This window comes from Athene cunicularia, assembly GCF_003259725.1.
Source record: "Athene cunicularia isolate RWA chromosome 17 unlocalized genomic scaffold, athCun1 chr17_part1, whole genome shotgun sequence".
NCBI classification, from domain to species: Eukaryota; Metazoa; Chordata; class Aves; order Strigiformes; family Strigidae; genus Athene; species Athene cunicularia.
In genome coordinates this window covers 11898384-11913804 of record NW_020799122.1, presented here as the reverse complement: position 1 = coordinate 11913804, position 15421 = coordinate 11898384, and the positions used below count along the sequence as shown (strand labels likewise).

At 50.9% G+C, this 15421-nt stretch overlaps 1 protein-coding gene across 6 annotated transcripts in view; it reads right to left on the bottom strand.

The window, feature by feature from the left end:
* Positions 1-15421, bottom strand: part of EXD3 (exonuclease 3'-5' domain containing 3) — a 288705-nt gene that overhangs the window by 70853 nt on the left and 202431 nt on the right. The window contains exon 20 of one of the 6 annotated variants that reach the window (XM_026860478.1): positions 2686-3665. The exons of the other annotated variants lie outside the window; for them this stretch is intronic. Within the exon in view, the coding sequence (XP_026716279.1) occupies positions 3630-3665 (36 nt within the window). The 3' untranslated portion in view covers positions 2686-3629. Of the gene's footprint in view, positions 1-2685; positions 3666-15421 lie in introns of those variants that run through there. 6 annotated transcript variants of the gene reach the window in all.

Here is a 15421-nt window from a genome sequence, read left to right as displayed (position 1 = left end):
CAGAGTAACATGCTGGTCCCACACAACTCATCCTGCACTTCCCAAACAAGACTTTCGGGGTGGTTGTAGGCACCTCTTTGGAGCTGGCTGCTTCCTGAGCCACCTGATTCACACCGTTCTGCAGCCTCTCTGCACTGACCCAGCTGCAGCTGCCTGCGGACTGTGCGGCACAGGGTGCTGAAGTGGTGGGAGGTCCACAGACACAGTGCCATGTCTAGAAGAGTTACACATTTCAGAGTTTTCAGTAACTCCATTAGATTCACAAAGTGGAAGAAAAAAAAAAGTGTTGTTTCTGACCACAGAGGGATTCTTCTAAGACGTACAGACTCATGAGCTTGTAAAGCTCATGGTGTCTGTAACAGCTAACACCCTGGGCTCTGCTTTGGCTTTGACTCCATCCCCAAGCAGGACATGGTTTTTCCACTCTTAGATGACTGGCCAGAGGTCAGCCCAGGCAGCCAGGTGTGCCCAAAAGTGTCCCCTGAGCCACACTCGCTCACTGGAGCAGGACACCTGCGCCTGCAGCTCCACAAGCAGCTCAGCAGGCAACACAGTGGCTGAACAAATTACTTTCATCACTCCAAACTGCTATAGCAGAAGAAAGGGAGGAACACCCCAAGCCCACACCAGCTTTCCTAAATCAAACCAGCACAAAACCCTCCACGAGCCCTATAGTAGCACCTTGCTCTAAGGACTGTCTGGCAGGGAAGGGAGCCACGCATATCTCCTCCCTTCTTCATGCTGGGGTTGTCAAGTTGGTGGGGAAATGATAAACACTTCTCTAAACTTCCTAAATGTCAAGAAAATATGTGCAGGGCCCACTTCTGTAGAGCACGCACGCCAGCCCAAAGGGCTCACAGGCACACTTTGCTGGGCACTGCCTGGCATGCTTTTTGCCAGTGATTTTTATTAAACATTTGTGGTTTTCCTGCTGAAAAACCCAGTGAAAGATTAATGCCAAAAAGTGACTCCTCTGGGGCTGAAACTGTCAGGGAGCCAGGACACAGGGAAGTACAGAGCCTCCGTGTCCATTCCTTCCCTAACATATTTTACAGCCAAAGAAATAAGACCCAGCCCAGCGAGGACTGCGGCACGTTTAGGGGGGAAATCTCTGCTAATGCTGACTGTGCTCTGGAGACACAGAGAAGACTTCAGGCCCACAGTCATGAACATTTCACCAGCAAATAAATTCATATAAAAACATTTTCCATGTATGTAATTTTTGATTTTTTTTTTGCTTTAAAATGCGATTGCTATGGTCTCTAGCTTTCTCTCAGCTGCAATCACAACTTTGCAGTGCCTCCCAGCTGTTGAAACCCTGTGCTAAGCATGGAAATGGGCTGAGCAGGGAGCTCAGCTCCTGGGAGGCTTCCAGCATGGGCCAGAGCCACACCATGATGCAAGCAGAACAGGCAGGTTGGCACCAGGACAAGCACCACAGCCAGGTTTGGTGTGTGCCACGGAGTGCCCCAGCCCCGCTCCCGCCGCCGGGGCCGTGGGGCAGAGGAGCTCCTGCTCCCGCTGCAGCACCCCACGGGGCAGTGATGGGTGCCCCAGCCTGTGCGTGGGAGGGCAGCGCTTTGCCGCAGCATCAGCCGTCATTTATTTCCAGCTTCAACTATTACACTTTAATGAAGGTTTTCTAATGAGCTGTTTAAATAGTAATTAGAGGCCAGCACTGAAGAGGGAGATAAGTCTTGCGGGTATCTCGCCCTGCAAGAAAGGACCTGATAAGAAAGAACTGAATGATTTTCTTCTGGGATCAATTCCAAGGAGCAATTATCCCCTTGATACCACACTGCTTAATCGGGAGCAGATTGAAAAAAACACTTGACAGTGGCTGGCGATGAATGGGCCACTTTCCCAGCATTTTACAAGGGAAGGCTGGAGGCTTTATGCCAGTACCTGAGATAGGAGATGATCCAAGTAGTGCTGATAGCTCATTTCATTTACATACAATAATAATACATTTTTTTAAAAGCTTTGCATAGATGGAAGAATCATCAGCTTTGTTTCCTGACAGGTTCCCATCTCAGCCGTTCAAAGGGTTTAGGTTTTATTTAATTTCGGGTGCTGGACTTCAGTGACTTGTTAACGCTGACCAGGAACCCGACTGCAGATCCTTCACAGTTTTGAGCATGACAGCTCCTGTTTTGCTGCGAGCAGTTCTCCCCCAGCAATTACACCAAACAGATGAGCCGAGCTGTGACAATTGTGAAGGACAAGATGACTCACAGACTTGGCTAAAAACTTACTAGTTAACCTCTGATGTTGTTGGAGAGTTAAGTAAGCTCGAACATTTTAATAGGCTTATTTTCTCACCATTCTATCGCCTCAGGTGATCCTTTGTGTTGCAACACAAAATACCGTATCGTGGGATTATTAGAAAAAAGAAAGGGACGTGCTCAAACCGTCATTTTTTTTCTGTCACACTCCGCCAGTGCCAATATCTGGTAGGGACTCTGGCAAATGGTGCAAGTGGCAAATGGTACAAACAGCAACAGTGCAAAGAGATTTGGCAAGCTGCAGAAATAACAGCCAGGAGGGATTTTTTTGAGGCTGGAGCATTACTCACTATCCGCAGTGCAAGGTAGCTAGGAGATATAGTTGTATAGCAGGATGCAGGGAACAAAAGCCTGGTGCTCACATGCACGTAAGGAGCACAAGCAAGGACACATCAAGAGGTGCAACCATGGGAGTAGAAGCATCTACTTTATTAACTGGCAAAGGCCCTTCATTAACTGGCAAAGGCAAAAGAAAACCTGCAAACCTATCTTCTGCACAGTCAGACCTTGATTACAGATCACACAGGCGAGGAGTCCCGAACGCAGGGATGGGAAGGGACAAGCTGTGTTACCAAGGCTGGGCTTTGCTCCTGCAGTGCTGGGTCCTCTAGTCCCTTCAGGGATTGAGTTCAGGTATTTTCACACTGGGACAAGGTGTGGAAACCTGCTATCTGAGGGTTCAGAACCTCCTTCTAATTTTCAGCCTGGCTTCACTCATGACACTTTGCACCTTTGTTCCTGTGCAATGTTGACTCAGCTCCCCATCTTTCCTCCCTCCTACATGCACATTACCGCTCGGAGCCAGCCCCTCTCCTGAGCCCACAACTCCAGGCTCTTTTAGGTCTCCTCCTACAACATCACCTTCACTTCCCTGTAGTCCCCATCTGACTTCATCTGTTGGGGACCAGAACTGGACACTATCATCACACAGGGGTTACTTGAACAGGGTAAAGTCGGAACAAAGATCCTTCTAGCCCGGGAACGTGCCTTGGACACTCACTGGGTGTGGATGCTCAGGGTGGAGTTTCATGGTACAGCAGAGCCAGCTTCAAAGCTCCCTGCTGCCAAGAGGGGACATCTCAGGAGCCTCCCTTCCCTGAACCCCTGCTTAGTGCCTGCTCACACCCTTGGACTAGTCCTGGCACAACCTCAGATGACACGGGAGCCATGTACCTTTCAAACATGGAAATACCCCAGTCTTTTTTTTTGGCCACGTTTGTTTTCTGCCATTGCAGTGCACTGAACTGGCTTTCTGGCTGGTCAGAGGAGTGTCAGCAACTGCTCAAGCTCAGCAGAGCACACCAAGGATGGATCAGGACCTTCTTCTTCAGTATCAGTGATGTGTTAAAAGTTAGTCAGGTCATCCCATGAAATCACATCCTGCAAGATGGAAAGGAGAACAAGGCACAGAAGAGTGAATCATCCCCTAGTTTCAAGAACAAACACGCTCAGGCCATCAGGGGATGCAGAGGGCCCCATCACAACATCCCACAACCAAAAGCGGGACTTCTGCACCACATACTCAGTTTCTACAATATCATACTGCAGCGGGCTCCAAATTCAACTGTGCATCACACAGAAACAGCCTGCGCTTTTTTCCCCTCCCCTTTTCCCTGACCTTTTCCAGTGACTCAAGGGCTGACTTAAGCGCAGGGGCCTTTCGCATTGTTGGAGTTTGCCAGGCTCCAGGTGACTGCTGGCTCCGCACCAGAGCAGAAACCTGAGCTGCACATCCCTCTGTGCATGACTCCTTGACTCTGTCATTTCATCTCATTCCTTGTTTTCCTATCCTGAAGGGCATCCAGTTCTTTGTGCATAATTTCCCCCAACTCCTTTGTTTTGATGATGATTCCCAATTACAGGCAATTACCAAATTTCATTAGCAATTTCTATGTTTTGTGCCAAGGCCATTAAAAATGTGAAACAACATAATTTCCAAGGCCGATTTTTGAGAAACCCATCTAGCACAGTCCTCACAGCTCAGCACCTCCAATTGTTTTAATACTTCTCCTTTACTGAAGAGCAGACATATATGCTGTCTGCTTTGTCAAGAAGATCAGGTTTTTTTATCCACTCTGTCATCATTTACTTTCAGAAAATCCATATCTCATCTTATCCATTTTCCATGTTCTTAATTATTCTCTATTTTAATGTTTATTCTAAAGCTTTGCATACTAATAGATTCAGACTAATAGACTCCTAACGTGCCAAGAACACATTCTCCCTGCCCCAATAAATAGACCTCTATTTGCTGTTCTCCAGCCAAACCATCCAACCCCTGTGGTTTGACAGATTTATTACAAACCCTTCTTCCGTGACTTCAGCTTCATGCCAGCCCTTCTCATTTCTGAAGGAGAAGCTAGCTGGCCCTACCTGTTTGCATGCTCAAAGATCCTTGGCTGCTGCTTCCATTTTGGTTGTGTCATCTCCCATCCCCACACGCTGCCACCCGTCATCCTGCCTCTCTCCCCTTGGCCAGCATCGCCATTGCTACCAAAAACCCAGGACTATATGTGGATTATCTTCCACTTCTGTCCATTCCTCAGCGCATACCAGTCCCACTTCTTCTTTCCTGGTTCCTCTTTCATTTATATGGCTGAACAGTTTCCAAGAGTTGTGCAACCCATCTTTCGCTATTTCCTTTAATAACCTTGACAAGGTTGAATTCTGCCTCACTTTCAGACTTGCTTGCTTTATAAAAATTGCAAAAATTGCTTCTTCATACTGGTCTTTCCTCTGTTACCTGTGGACTCCCTGATCTCTGTCAGCAGCATCTCCTCCTCCCACCCACCAGCCCTGTAACCTGTTCCTTGTCCCCACAGATCCCCAAGACCCTCGCTGCCATGGGAAATGGGCAGGGAGGGAGCTGATGGCAATTCAAGCCTTCCTGGCTGCAAGGCCATGGGCCACCCTGTTTGTGTTGGGCCAGGGGGTCCTGCCAGAAGGAATGATGATGCTCAAAAACGTGCTCATTAGCTAAACCCCTCAATCCCTCCTTCCCTCTGCAGTGCGGAGCCTGTACCCGGCTGCCAGAGGAGCAACTTGGGTGGGTGCTCGTGGCTGCCCCAGCTGGTCCTGTGCAGCTCCAGGGGCCAGGGAAAATTCTTGGAATCAAACAGAACTCAATAATCGTAATTATTATTTTTAGATCTTTCCTTTCTGCTACTCTCTGAAGCAGGCTGAAATTCTGCTGAGCCATGCAGCACAGAGCACCTTTAGTGCAAACCCACAAATATCCTCAAAATTGGAGAACAGAGGTAGGTGGGAGGAGGGAAACCTTAGGAACTTGCCTTGGGAGATAGATCTGTACTTGCACATCTTGCTGGAGGAAGAGTGCCCCGGTCACCAGCAAAGGCTTGCTGTGCAGCAGCATCACTGCCAGAGGGTCCTGCCCACACACCCAGCTCAGAGATACTCGTGGTTCCCCAAGAAAACCCCCCAGGAGCAGGACTCCAAAGCTGAAGTTCTGCATAAAGTCACTCTTCTGGAGCACCTTTCCTGGAACAGTTCTTCCCTCCGGTGGGAAGAGAAATGGGAGCCTGTTAGTCACCTGTGTGCTCCTGCCACAGGCTGTTTGGGCACCAGGGCTCGGGGTTTCGCTACCTGAGGAGGTTTTTTACTGGTGAGGAGGAAAGGAAAGTGCTTCAAAAGAGGACAAGAAACACTGCAGTTCTTGGAACAGCTCCAGCCTTGGCTGGGAAGTTGAGACATGCCTTGGAGGGGATGGGAGTCCCCTTGGAAGATAATCAGAGATTTCGAGTCTCTCCTACTTCCTTCTATTTACAAAGTCAGTGAAGCCAGAAGGCTGGTCGTCCACCTCCACCCCACACACGACAGCCTCTCTGCTCACGGCAGGACTGAGGGACACCTCCATGTGAGGCTCGTGACGGCCTCTCAGGAACTACAGCCACTGGGGAAGGGGGTGTCAAGCTGCAGGAGAGTTTCCAAACCCCCTCTGCAGCCAACAGCAGGGCAGTGAGATGCAGCACTGGAAGGATCTCACTTCCTAAGGACTTGTGCCCACCATGGGGCACACATCCCATGGGCACCCAAGATGCTGGGGCAATGCTAGGCCTTGTAGTGTGAGGAAAGACCACTCTAACCATCTCCTTCTGTTGAACGAGGGCTGCCCATGGCATGCTCAGCACTGTACTGGCTCCTGCTAGCCCCTGAGTGGCCCCCTCTCAGTCTGCCAGCCTCACACTGGCCATGCTGCAGCAACCTGTCTGTGTCTGAAGTTTCTCTGAGCTACTGCAGTGCTTTATGGGCATTTTGGGACTGGCAGCAATTGGGCTGGAAGGGTTCATCCATGCCAAACAAGTCCAGTGTCCATTAATCACTAGCTGCTCACAGTGGGAGGGTCTCTGCAGTACATCCGTTCTGCACATCTGCATTACAGCCATGGTCCTGCAACAGGCAAACTGCATCAGGGGGATATTGTCCAGCAAGAGAATTGAACAGTCATACTTAATAGCTGCTGCCCTCTCTTCTGTGCATGCTCTGGGGAGATCCCTTCCTCTCTATATATTTCCCTTCACTACCTTAACAAAGGAAGAAACCCCAAACACTCCTCTGACAGACTCCAGCTCTTGCAACACTGCACTTGGCAAACGGAGTAAGTTTAATTAGAACTTCGCACCCAGCAGCAGCAGAGTTAAACACTAGCAGGATGTGGGTGGCCATGCACCTTCCATGCTTCATGGGACCAGGAGTCAGAGCAACATCCTCCTCCTCTGCAAGATGCCGAGGGATCCCAGGAAGGGCTCTTGGAGAAATCCAAGCAAAACCCCCAAAGCAGCAGAGGAATCTGGGGTGTTTGCACAGAGGCTGCTCCCTGCTAACATTTCCTCCTGGTTCGACTTCATAGATTGACCTGGAACCTCACATGGCATCTTGTAGACAGCAAAATCCCTTCATTCACAAAGTCCCAGGGCCTTTGGGCTATGTTCATGTTGGGTAGAAAAACAGAATCAGATTCCTCAGGAGAAGTCAGACACAAGTTCAGAGAATAATCAGAGCCTGATGACATATTACCGACATGGTGATGTTTATACAAAGCAGTAAAGGTCACACACTCACTAAGTAACTTGGGTCTAACAGCTAAGGGCAGCCAAGAGACACAGAGAGTACCCCTGGCACCTTACAGGGCACAGAGTCATCACTTTACCTCCATGTGCCTCAGTTTCCCTAGCTCTATCAACAGCCATAGGAAACTGGTTGCCTTTCAAGGGCATGGAGAGACCTCACTAACAAGTGGCAAGAAAGTGGCTTGAGAGCCTCTAAGGGCTGATGCTAAAGCCACACCAGAGTTACTGTACCCCAAGCTGGTTCACAGCACTCAGCTGAGAAGGAAAGTTCAATCCCTGTTGCAAACACTTGGCAGAACAACTGACCAGGGCCCTGGCTAATGCTGCTCACCCACAGCTGTGTTGTCTTGGACCTCCCCCAGCCCCAGCTCCCATGAACAGTGGCACGAACCGTGAAAGGAGTGAGAGAGGCTTTAAGTACTGCAGATTCCCCTGGCACTGCCACAGGAGGCTTCCAGCTCTCTTTGCTGCTCCTGTCAAGAACTATTTTCCAGCCAGGAGACTATTCCAGCATCGATGCGCAGAGATTCCATTGCAAGGCAGGAGCCCGAGCGCACAGGCTGAAAGACGCTTTCACACTCATTTTCCCATCAAAGGAAGCACAACATCCTCCCTTCACCCAAAAATGCAGACACACACTCTCACACGCCCCCTCCCCCCTCATAGTGTAGGGTCCACTGTACCCCTTCCAGTTCCCAGGCAGGTGCGTGGTGCTGTGCCTCACCAAGGTGTGAGTAAGGATTCAGACATGCAAATCCCAAGACAAGCATGTGCATGTTGCAACAAGGAGGAGGCTGCTCGGCACAGGGGCTTGGCTCCTCTGCTGAACAGATTCAGGGAACATGCTCATGAAAAACCTAAGTCTCCAAATATTTTATTTTGATCCTTGAGCCTGGCAAGATCTCCTGTGAACATCCACTCAGTTGGGACTACATGGGCCTCAGAGGAAGAAGTGGGAGTGGTAGGAAGTCAGAGACAGACCCAAACAAGGCTTGGGCTTGGGTTTGAGCAGACTGCTGGGAACCCAGAGGGTACAGCTGTAATCCCTGACATCCAAACTGGAGCAGAAACACAGGGAAAGGTTTGAATTTTCCTCTGAAACACAAGGACGCTGAGCATGCCATTTCAGTCTGAAAGGGATGCCGCTACCTCAGCCCATGTCCTGCAGCTGCCTCTCACCTGGGAGACACATGGGCAGGTCTGGGGTCAGACTGGTTCCTGCAAACACTCCTGCCATGATGCTAAACCGAATGGAATCTCTCAGTAACACAGCGCTGTGAATCTGCTGGAGAAGCAGAGCCTTTCACTCTCTAAATAAACACAGAAGCCTTGATATTTAAAGACAAAAAGCTTTTCTACTAGTTTGTGTGTTTGAGCAAAGGCTTCTTGGACACCCCCCCAAGCTGAATGAAGAACTGGGAATCAGTAACAAGCTGAACTGCTCTTGCTCAGCACAGATCAGAGCAGGGCAAGGGTATTAGCATCCAGGTGGTAAGCTGTTACAGAGCGAGACACATCCGATCTTGGCTCAAAAACTTCATGTGATGAGGAATCCACACCCCTTCCTAGGGATGCTGCACACACCACCAGCAAAGACCAAATCTTACATCCCATGGGGATGAGCAAAGAGCTCAGCTTAACATGTCCTTGCCGGACTTCTGCAGGACAGAAAAAGTGAGCCCATCTCTTCTTTGAGTGCCCTGCAATAGCTCAGGTGAGCACAGCACCTTCATCTCCAGGCTGCCAGCACGTTCACACAAAAACGTGAACTGGTTGTTCATATATCCAGCAGTTGGCTGAAACAGAAATGGCACATAAGAAAAGGGAAGGCAGCAGGTTGGACTCTCCTTCCAGGGGAAAATCCAGGAAAGTCCATGGATATAAAGAGACAAGAAGAGCTGAGACAGTGGGAACATGAAATCAGCCAACTGCCCTTCTGCATCGAGATATGAAATTCAAATGAGGCCCCAGTGGGAATCTAAGGCAAACTCACCACCAGGATAAAGGCTGCCATCCGCATGGCCGGCAGTGACTACATTGCAAACCAGTGAAGTCATTATCGATTTCCATTCACAGATACAGAGGCTTCAGAACAAGCCTGGGACATAGAAAATGCTGGAACTGGGATCCCAGTACCCTCCAGTCTGGTGCATTTTGTGATTATTGACCTTACAGTGGGAAGATCAGGCTCAGGAAATAGGGTCCTTTTTATTCCATGCTTCCATCAGAAACTAAGGGGATTTCTGTTGCATTAGCCTGGGTGGCTGCTTTCCTTCTCTGCACAGACTGAAGTGCAGAACAACGTTCAGACCCGAAGCCTCAGCTATGGCTCCAAGCGATGGATTATTTATTTCTGTAGCTGAACACTAGATATATCATCTGAAATAGAGATGTTCAGAAGAGCCTCAAACCTTCTACCTTTATTCTTCTCTCTCCCCCCCTTTTTTTATGTGTACAGGAAAAAGAACAGCAGAAACAGGTGAAAAGTTTCATTATTTGGGAAACCCTCCTGGCAGACATGCTCAGCAGAATGGACTCAGGACACCTCCTGTTCCTTACTCTATATATTGGACACTTTTGTAGCTGCCTTGTATCTGGAAGAAAATCTTTGATCTCCTGTCAGCCTTGGAGTTTGCATGTTTACTGTCACCCAAACCCAAGGAGAAGCCATGAAAAGCACTGATTTTTGTTGGGAAACAGAAAAGAGGAAAAGCTTGAAGAGGTGAGGCGACTGCTGGTGAGTCCACAGTAACATCATCTATCTGAACCAAACATGGGCACCTCCACCTGGGCAGCTCAGCTGCTGCTGTTCCTGATGAGCTCTACAGATGGGGTCTTGCTCTCGCTGCCTCGTTAGCTGTGGGAGAGTCAAGTGCTCTTTAATAACTTATGTCCTCCTACCTGACCCCAGAGAGGCAGGGATCTAGAGACACACTTCTTTTGTTCATTCTAGGAAATCCCAGGACATGCTCAAACCAGCATCTGGTTTGACGGAGAAAGTGAGAGTAAGAAATTAGGACTTTAGCAGCCAAACCCCTCCAGTCATCCCCCCGCTAGGAGCAACTGTACACCTGAGGTGAAACAGCCTGAACGCTAAGAGAGGACTCAATGGCAGGTGTTTGATGTAGCATGTCCTACAAAAAGGCCATTGAATGACTCGAGCGTGTCCAGAGAAGGGCAGCGGAGCTGGGGCAGGGTCTGGAGCACAGGTCTGCTGTGGAGCGGCTGGGGGAACTGGGGGGGTTCAGTCTGGAGAAGAGGAGGCTGAGGGGAGACCTCCTGGCCCTCTGCAACTCCCTGCCAGGAGGGGGCAGAGAGGGGGGATGAGTCTCTGGAGCCAAGGAGCCAGCGCCAGGCCCCGAGGGAATGGCCTCAAGCTGCCCAGGGCAGGGTCAGGCTGGCTCTGAGGAAGGATTTCTGTGCAGAAGGGGCTGTTGGGCGTTGGAATAGGCTGCCCAGGGCAGGGGGGGAGTCCCCATCCCTGGAGGGGTTCAAGAGTAGGGTCGACATAGTGCTGAGGGATCTGGTGTAGTTGGGGACTGTTCATGTTGGGTTGATGGTTGGACTGGAGGATCTTCAAGGTCTTTTCCAACCTAGACAATTCTGTGATTCTGTGTCTCCCCATTCCTGACACGATCAATGTGGCTCTTGCTGCTCCAGCATAGGTCAGTACTCTTGATCCAAGACAGATTGATACTTGAAGTTAATACAGCCTGGGATTTTCTGTGGGCTTTTGTGAAGCTGAGCACACAAACCTCACAAAGTTCAAAACCCCTTCCAGTCCCCTATCCCTGCGAGTGGCTGGAAATCCCCCTGCGAGGCAGCTGAGCTGTGCCGAGCTGTGCTGGGGGAGCTGGGACAGCACTGCCGCGGTGCCTCGCAGTGTGTGCTGTCCCTGGCAGGAAGCCGTTTGTCTGCGAGGCAAGGAAACAAGGAGGTTTTAGAGACGGCAATCCCATGCAGCTTCTTGCTGCTTTTCCCAGCTACTGATCCAAGAGCGCCTGTGTTTACTTCCAGCCTTCCTCTCTGCTCCACTGCCAAGCGGCCTTAACGACCGGACGCAAACCACTCCACCAGGAAAAGCACTGGATCACATCAGATAAAAAGACCATTGCACAGGGACACTTTGTTGGCATTAACCCTGCTCTACCTGGGTCCCAGCAAGGCACCCACAGGCCGGGGTTACTGGCAGGCAAGCTGGCCCCATGCCTCGCCAGGTTGCTGCAACCAGAGTCCGAGCTGCCCCGCCACTCAGCAGAGCTGCAGCAGCTGGGATCCCGGCCGGGTGGCACCGTGCTGCTCCCAGAGAGGGCGAGCAGACGTGCCAAGGGCAGGCGGCTGTGGCGCTGGGTTCAAACCCCAGGCACTGGTTCCTTCCCAGTGGCACAATGGTGGGAAACATGGGAGACGGCCCCAGAGGGTTTGGCCTGTGGTGCAGCCAGACTGACCTACTGGTCTGAAAATGCTTTCAAGGAGCACATGAGATGGGGCTGCCCTGCGGAGGCTCACCAGGCGCTGACCATAGATTGAGGGGCCCTGGCTCAGCCTCTCCTCTGCTGAAAGCAAGGGCACACGCTGCCTCCTCGGCCACGGCTGCATGCACCCACCCAAGACCTACCAGGGCCTTCGCCCAAAGGTATAACCCTCAGCAGCACTAGGAGGCTTAGACACTAAAGCAGGGCTCAGAAGATCAGGGCTGGCTCTGATGCAGCTTCTCCTGTCAACTTGGATGTGTCATGACCCCTGTTGCTCAGCTGTGAAGCCATTGCTCTCCCAGGCCCACACGCTCTCTGCAGCATGGTGTGTCACTGCCATGTGCTGCGGGCACCCACGGGCTCCCAGCCTCCACTTAGCACGGGAGGTGAGGCAGGAAAGCAAGTAGCAATTAAAACCAAAATCCACTGAACCACTGGAAAAGCAGGGCGCTTCTCTGAAGAACTTTGTCTTTTCCACACATGGAATGGCAGATGGGTACAGAACTGAGCTGTTTGAGCATCCACCTTTTTCTTCTCCCTCCACCTTTTTGAACATTTGCAAAAACCAAAGCTCGAAGTGTGGGACTGGCGGGTCAGGTCAGAAGGGCTGGCAGGGGGCTGATGTGGGGCCCGTCCCACCACACACAGGCCCTGAGTGTGAGCGCTGATGCCATGGCTGACGGCCGACATTTCAACACTTCTCCTTAGCAAGAGGAGGACAGTGCACAACTGTCATTGTCCTGTTCTGGCTGAGGCAGGTGGCTGCTACAGGGTCCAGGTGAGAAATAACCCCACTGCTCGAGTGAGGTCAACACTGAAGTGAAAGTATAATAGAGCTTGGAAGGAAATCTCTGAGCAATCCCTTCTCACCACCTAACACACTGTCTTTCCTTAATTATCCCAAATACTCCAGTTAGCAGCCTCTCTTAAACCACAACTGTCCCATCTTCTTTCCTTGGTGAGGGCTGGCTGGTCTCAGAGCAAAGGCAATCAGAGGGCAGAGGGAGGGAGGGGGACCTCTGCTCTTCCTCAGCTCCATTCCCAAACCAAACTCCACTCATATTGAGAAACTCTGACGTTTCCATTATGGGAGGAAGGAAAAGAAAATGTACAAATATCTGAACGCCCATCAAAGCCATTCTCCCTGGCAGAGTAGCAGCAGGCTGAGCAGTGAGTGAGAAGCAGCCATGAATAAATCATTCTGGCCACATCTGCACATGTTAAGATCCACTTCATCTTCCCTGTGTTTTAACAAGATAAAGTCTATTTTAAACTGACCTCCATTAATATATGCTGCTACTGCTATACTGACTTGCTGGGGTAGCAGCTGACCTGACTGTGCTCTTACCTCTTACCAAGAACCAACCATTGCATTCAGCCAATGCATCCAAGACAAATCCTGTCTGGGCTTGAGGATGGGAGCAGGAGAATGGGTCGTTGCCAGCATTGGTTGCCTAAATAAGGACTGAGCAAAAGCCCCAGCCACCCCTTTCGTCTCCTTGGCTTAAAGCAGGCTGTGTCCAGGCTCTGCAAAATCACCCAAACTCACCCCATCCCAGTGAGCAGCAGAATTTACTGATGGGGCAGAACTTTTGCAAACCAAAACCTGGTCGTGCAGTGGTAGGAGGGTCCCTTTTTTGGAAGAATACCTGGCAAGAAAAGATCTGTTTAATAGCCTTGACATGCTTTAGCCCTACTGCTAGCCCTGCTCTGCTAATCCCTTCCCAGTGGTGCTTGCACACTCGCCTGGGTCTGCAGGGAAGTTGTCCTGTGTTTGACATACTTGTTATTGTGTCTAGCTTGCTCTCATGCTTACTGGCCTGGAGCCAGGCAGCAGAAGGACATAACCTTGAGCCAGGCCGAACCCTGCCTTTCCCAGCGATTGAAATGGGAGAGGGTCTGAAGCAGGAAAAACAAGGAGGCAGCTTTTCCCTTTCTTTTGGTGGCAATTCCCCCGCCCTGCTGGGTCTGCCCAGCACACACACATTCCTGACACGGTGCCAGGATGGACATCGGGCAGCCCGCTGGAGCAAAGGCAGCGTCCGGAGGCTCCACCGAGGCCAGAAGGAAACCTGCAACTCCCTGCAAAGGTCAATACAAGGCTCTGACTCACCCAGCTAGCGCTGCACAAACAGGCCTGGCAAGTGAAACGTCCTCACAAAACTGTCCCCCGAGGTCCCTACGGAGATGCTTTGGGAACAGCTCAACACCAGGTCTGCTTTGGGGATGATGTTTTGCATTTTCTCCAATCCTGAGATAAAAGATGCCGTGCTATTGCTGTAGCTCCAACTGTAGTGCATGCAACGCAGAGCATCCAACCCACACCTCACAGACATGTTTCCCCTACAAACCCCCAGCAAAGCCTGCTTGCTGCCCCACCATGCCCACGCTGTCCCTCCCCACCACCCTCACAACTGGGTGACGGCGGGGCCAATGGGGATGTGCCAGGGTGCAGTACGCTCTGCACCACCGAATGTGGTCTCCTGCGCCTCCAGGCTCTCTGGGCACTTCCACCATCATCACACTTACCTTCATCTCCCCTCCAAGCCTTGCAAGAGCCTTCCAAAACCCACCTTGGCCAGACAGAGCACAGACTGGGCAAGGTTTATAGCCCTAGCCAGCACCAGTCGGCACAGCTCACCTGGCAAAGCAAGCAATGCTTCAAACCCGTGTTCAGTGACCAGCATGTCGCTTGCAAAGGGTTTTCTGGAGCACATCTGAGCAGCAAAAATTTTTCCTATTACCTTCTGGAAATAACCTTGGTTATAGTCTTGCCTATGATCATGCCTGATTCTTAAGGGTATGTCTGAGATTCAGAGAAGGTGTCTGAATGAGGACGTAGTAAAAAGAGGCATCCTTCAGGTTTCACAGTGATATTTTCCCTGCCAAGCGGTCCAGCTGCTGGATCCTGAACTGAAACTATGCTGTTACCATCTCCCATCATGACCACCTACCTGGAAATCAATCAACTTCACAAATAATTGTCAGGGGATGCTCTAGGGACAGATATCAGGCCCCAAACAGGGCAGGAGTTCTCTGAGAATCAAAAAAGCAATGCTAAGGCAATATATGATTTACAAAAAGTGCAGCAAGGTCTGCTAGGGTTTAAGGTCTGTCATTACTGACAGCTCTGCAGCAGCAAGGCCTTCAGCTTCAGCAGCTTCAACTTCAGCCAGGTCAGCCCCTTGACCATGTTCTCAAGATTAAAAGATACAACCTGCTTCTGAGCCAACACTGTGTTCACCTACCACACTGTGGAGATGGATCTCCAAGAAAATGCAGAAGCTTTCACCTGTTCTAACAGGAATTGTTTTACAGAGATGTTTCTAACTGGCTTTGGGACAGCCATGCCAGGCTCTGCCAGCAAGGCCCTGGCAGCAGCAAACATGGATCGTTTCTCACTCAGTGTCACGGAGTGGAGGCAAGGCGGGCAGGGAGGGCAGGGCAGGCAGGGCTCCCCAGCATGCTGTGTGGTCCCCTGGCCTGGGGGCTGTCCCTGGGAAATGCCGCACTGCCCCGAGGGAGCCCGCTGGGCTGGGCTCTGCTTGCCCACGGGCACAGAAGCGCCTGTGAA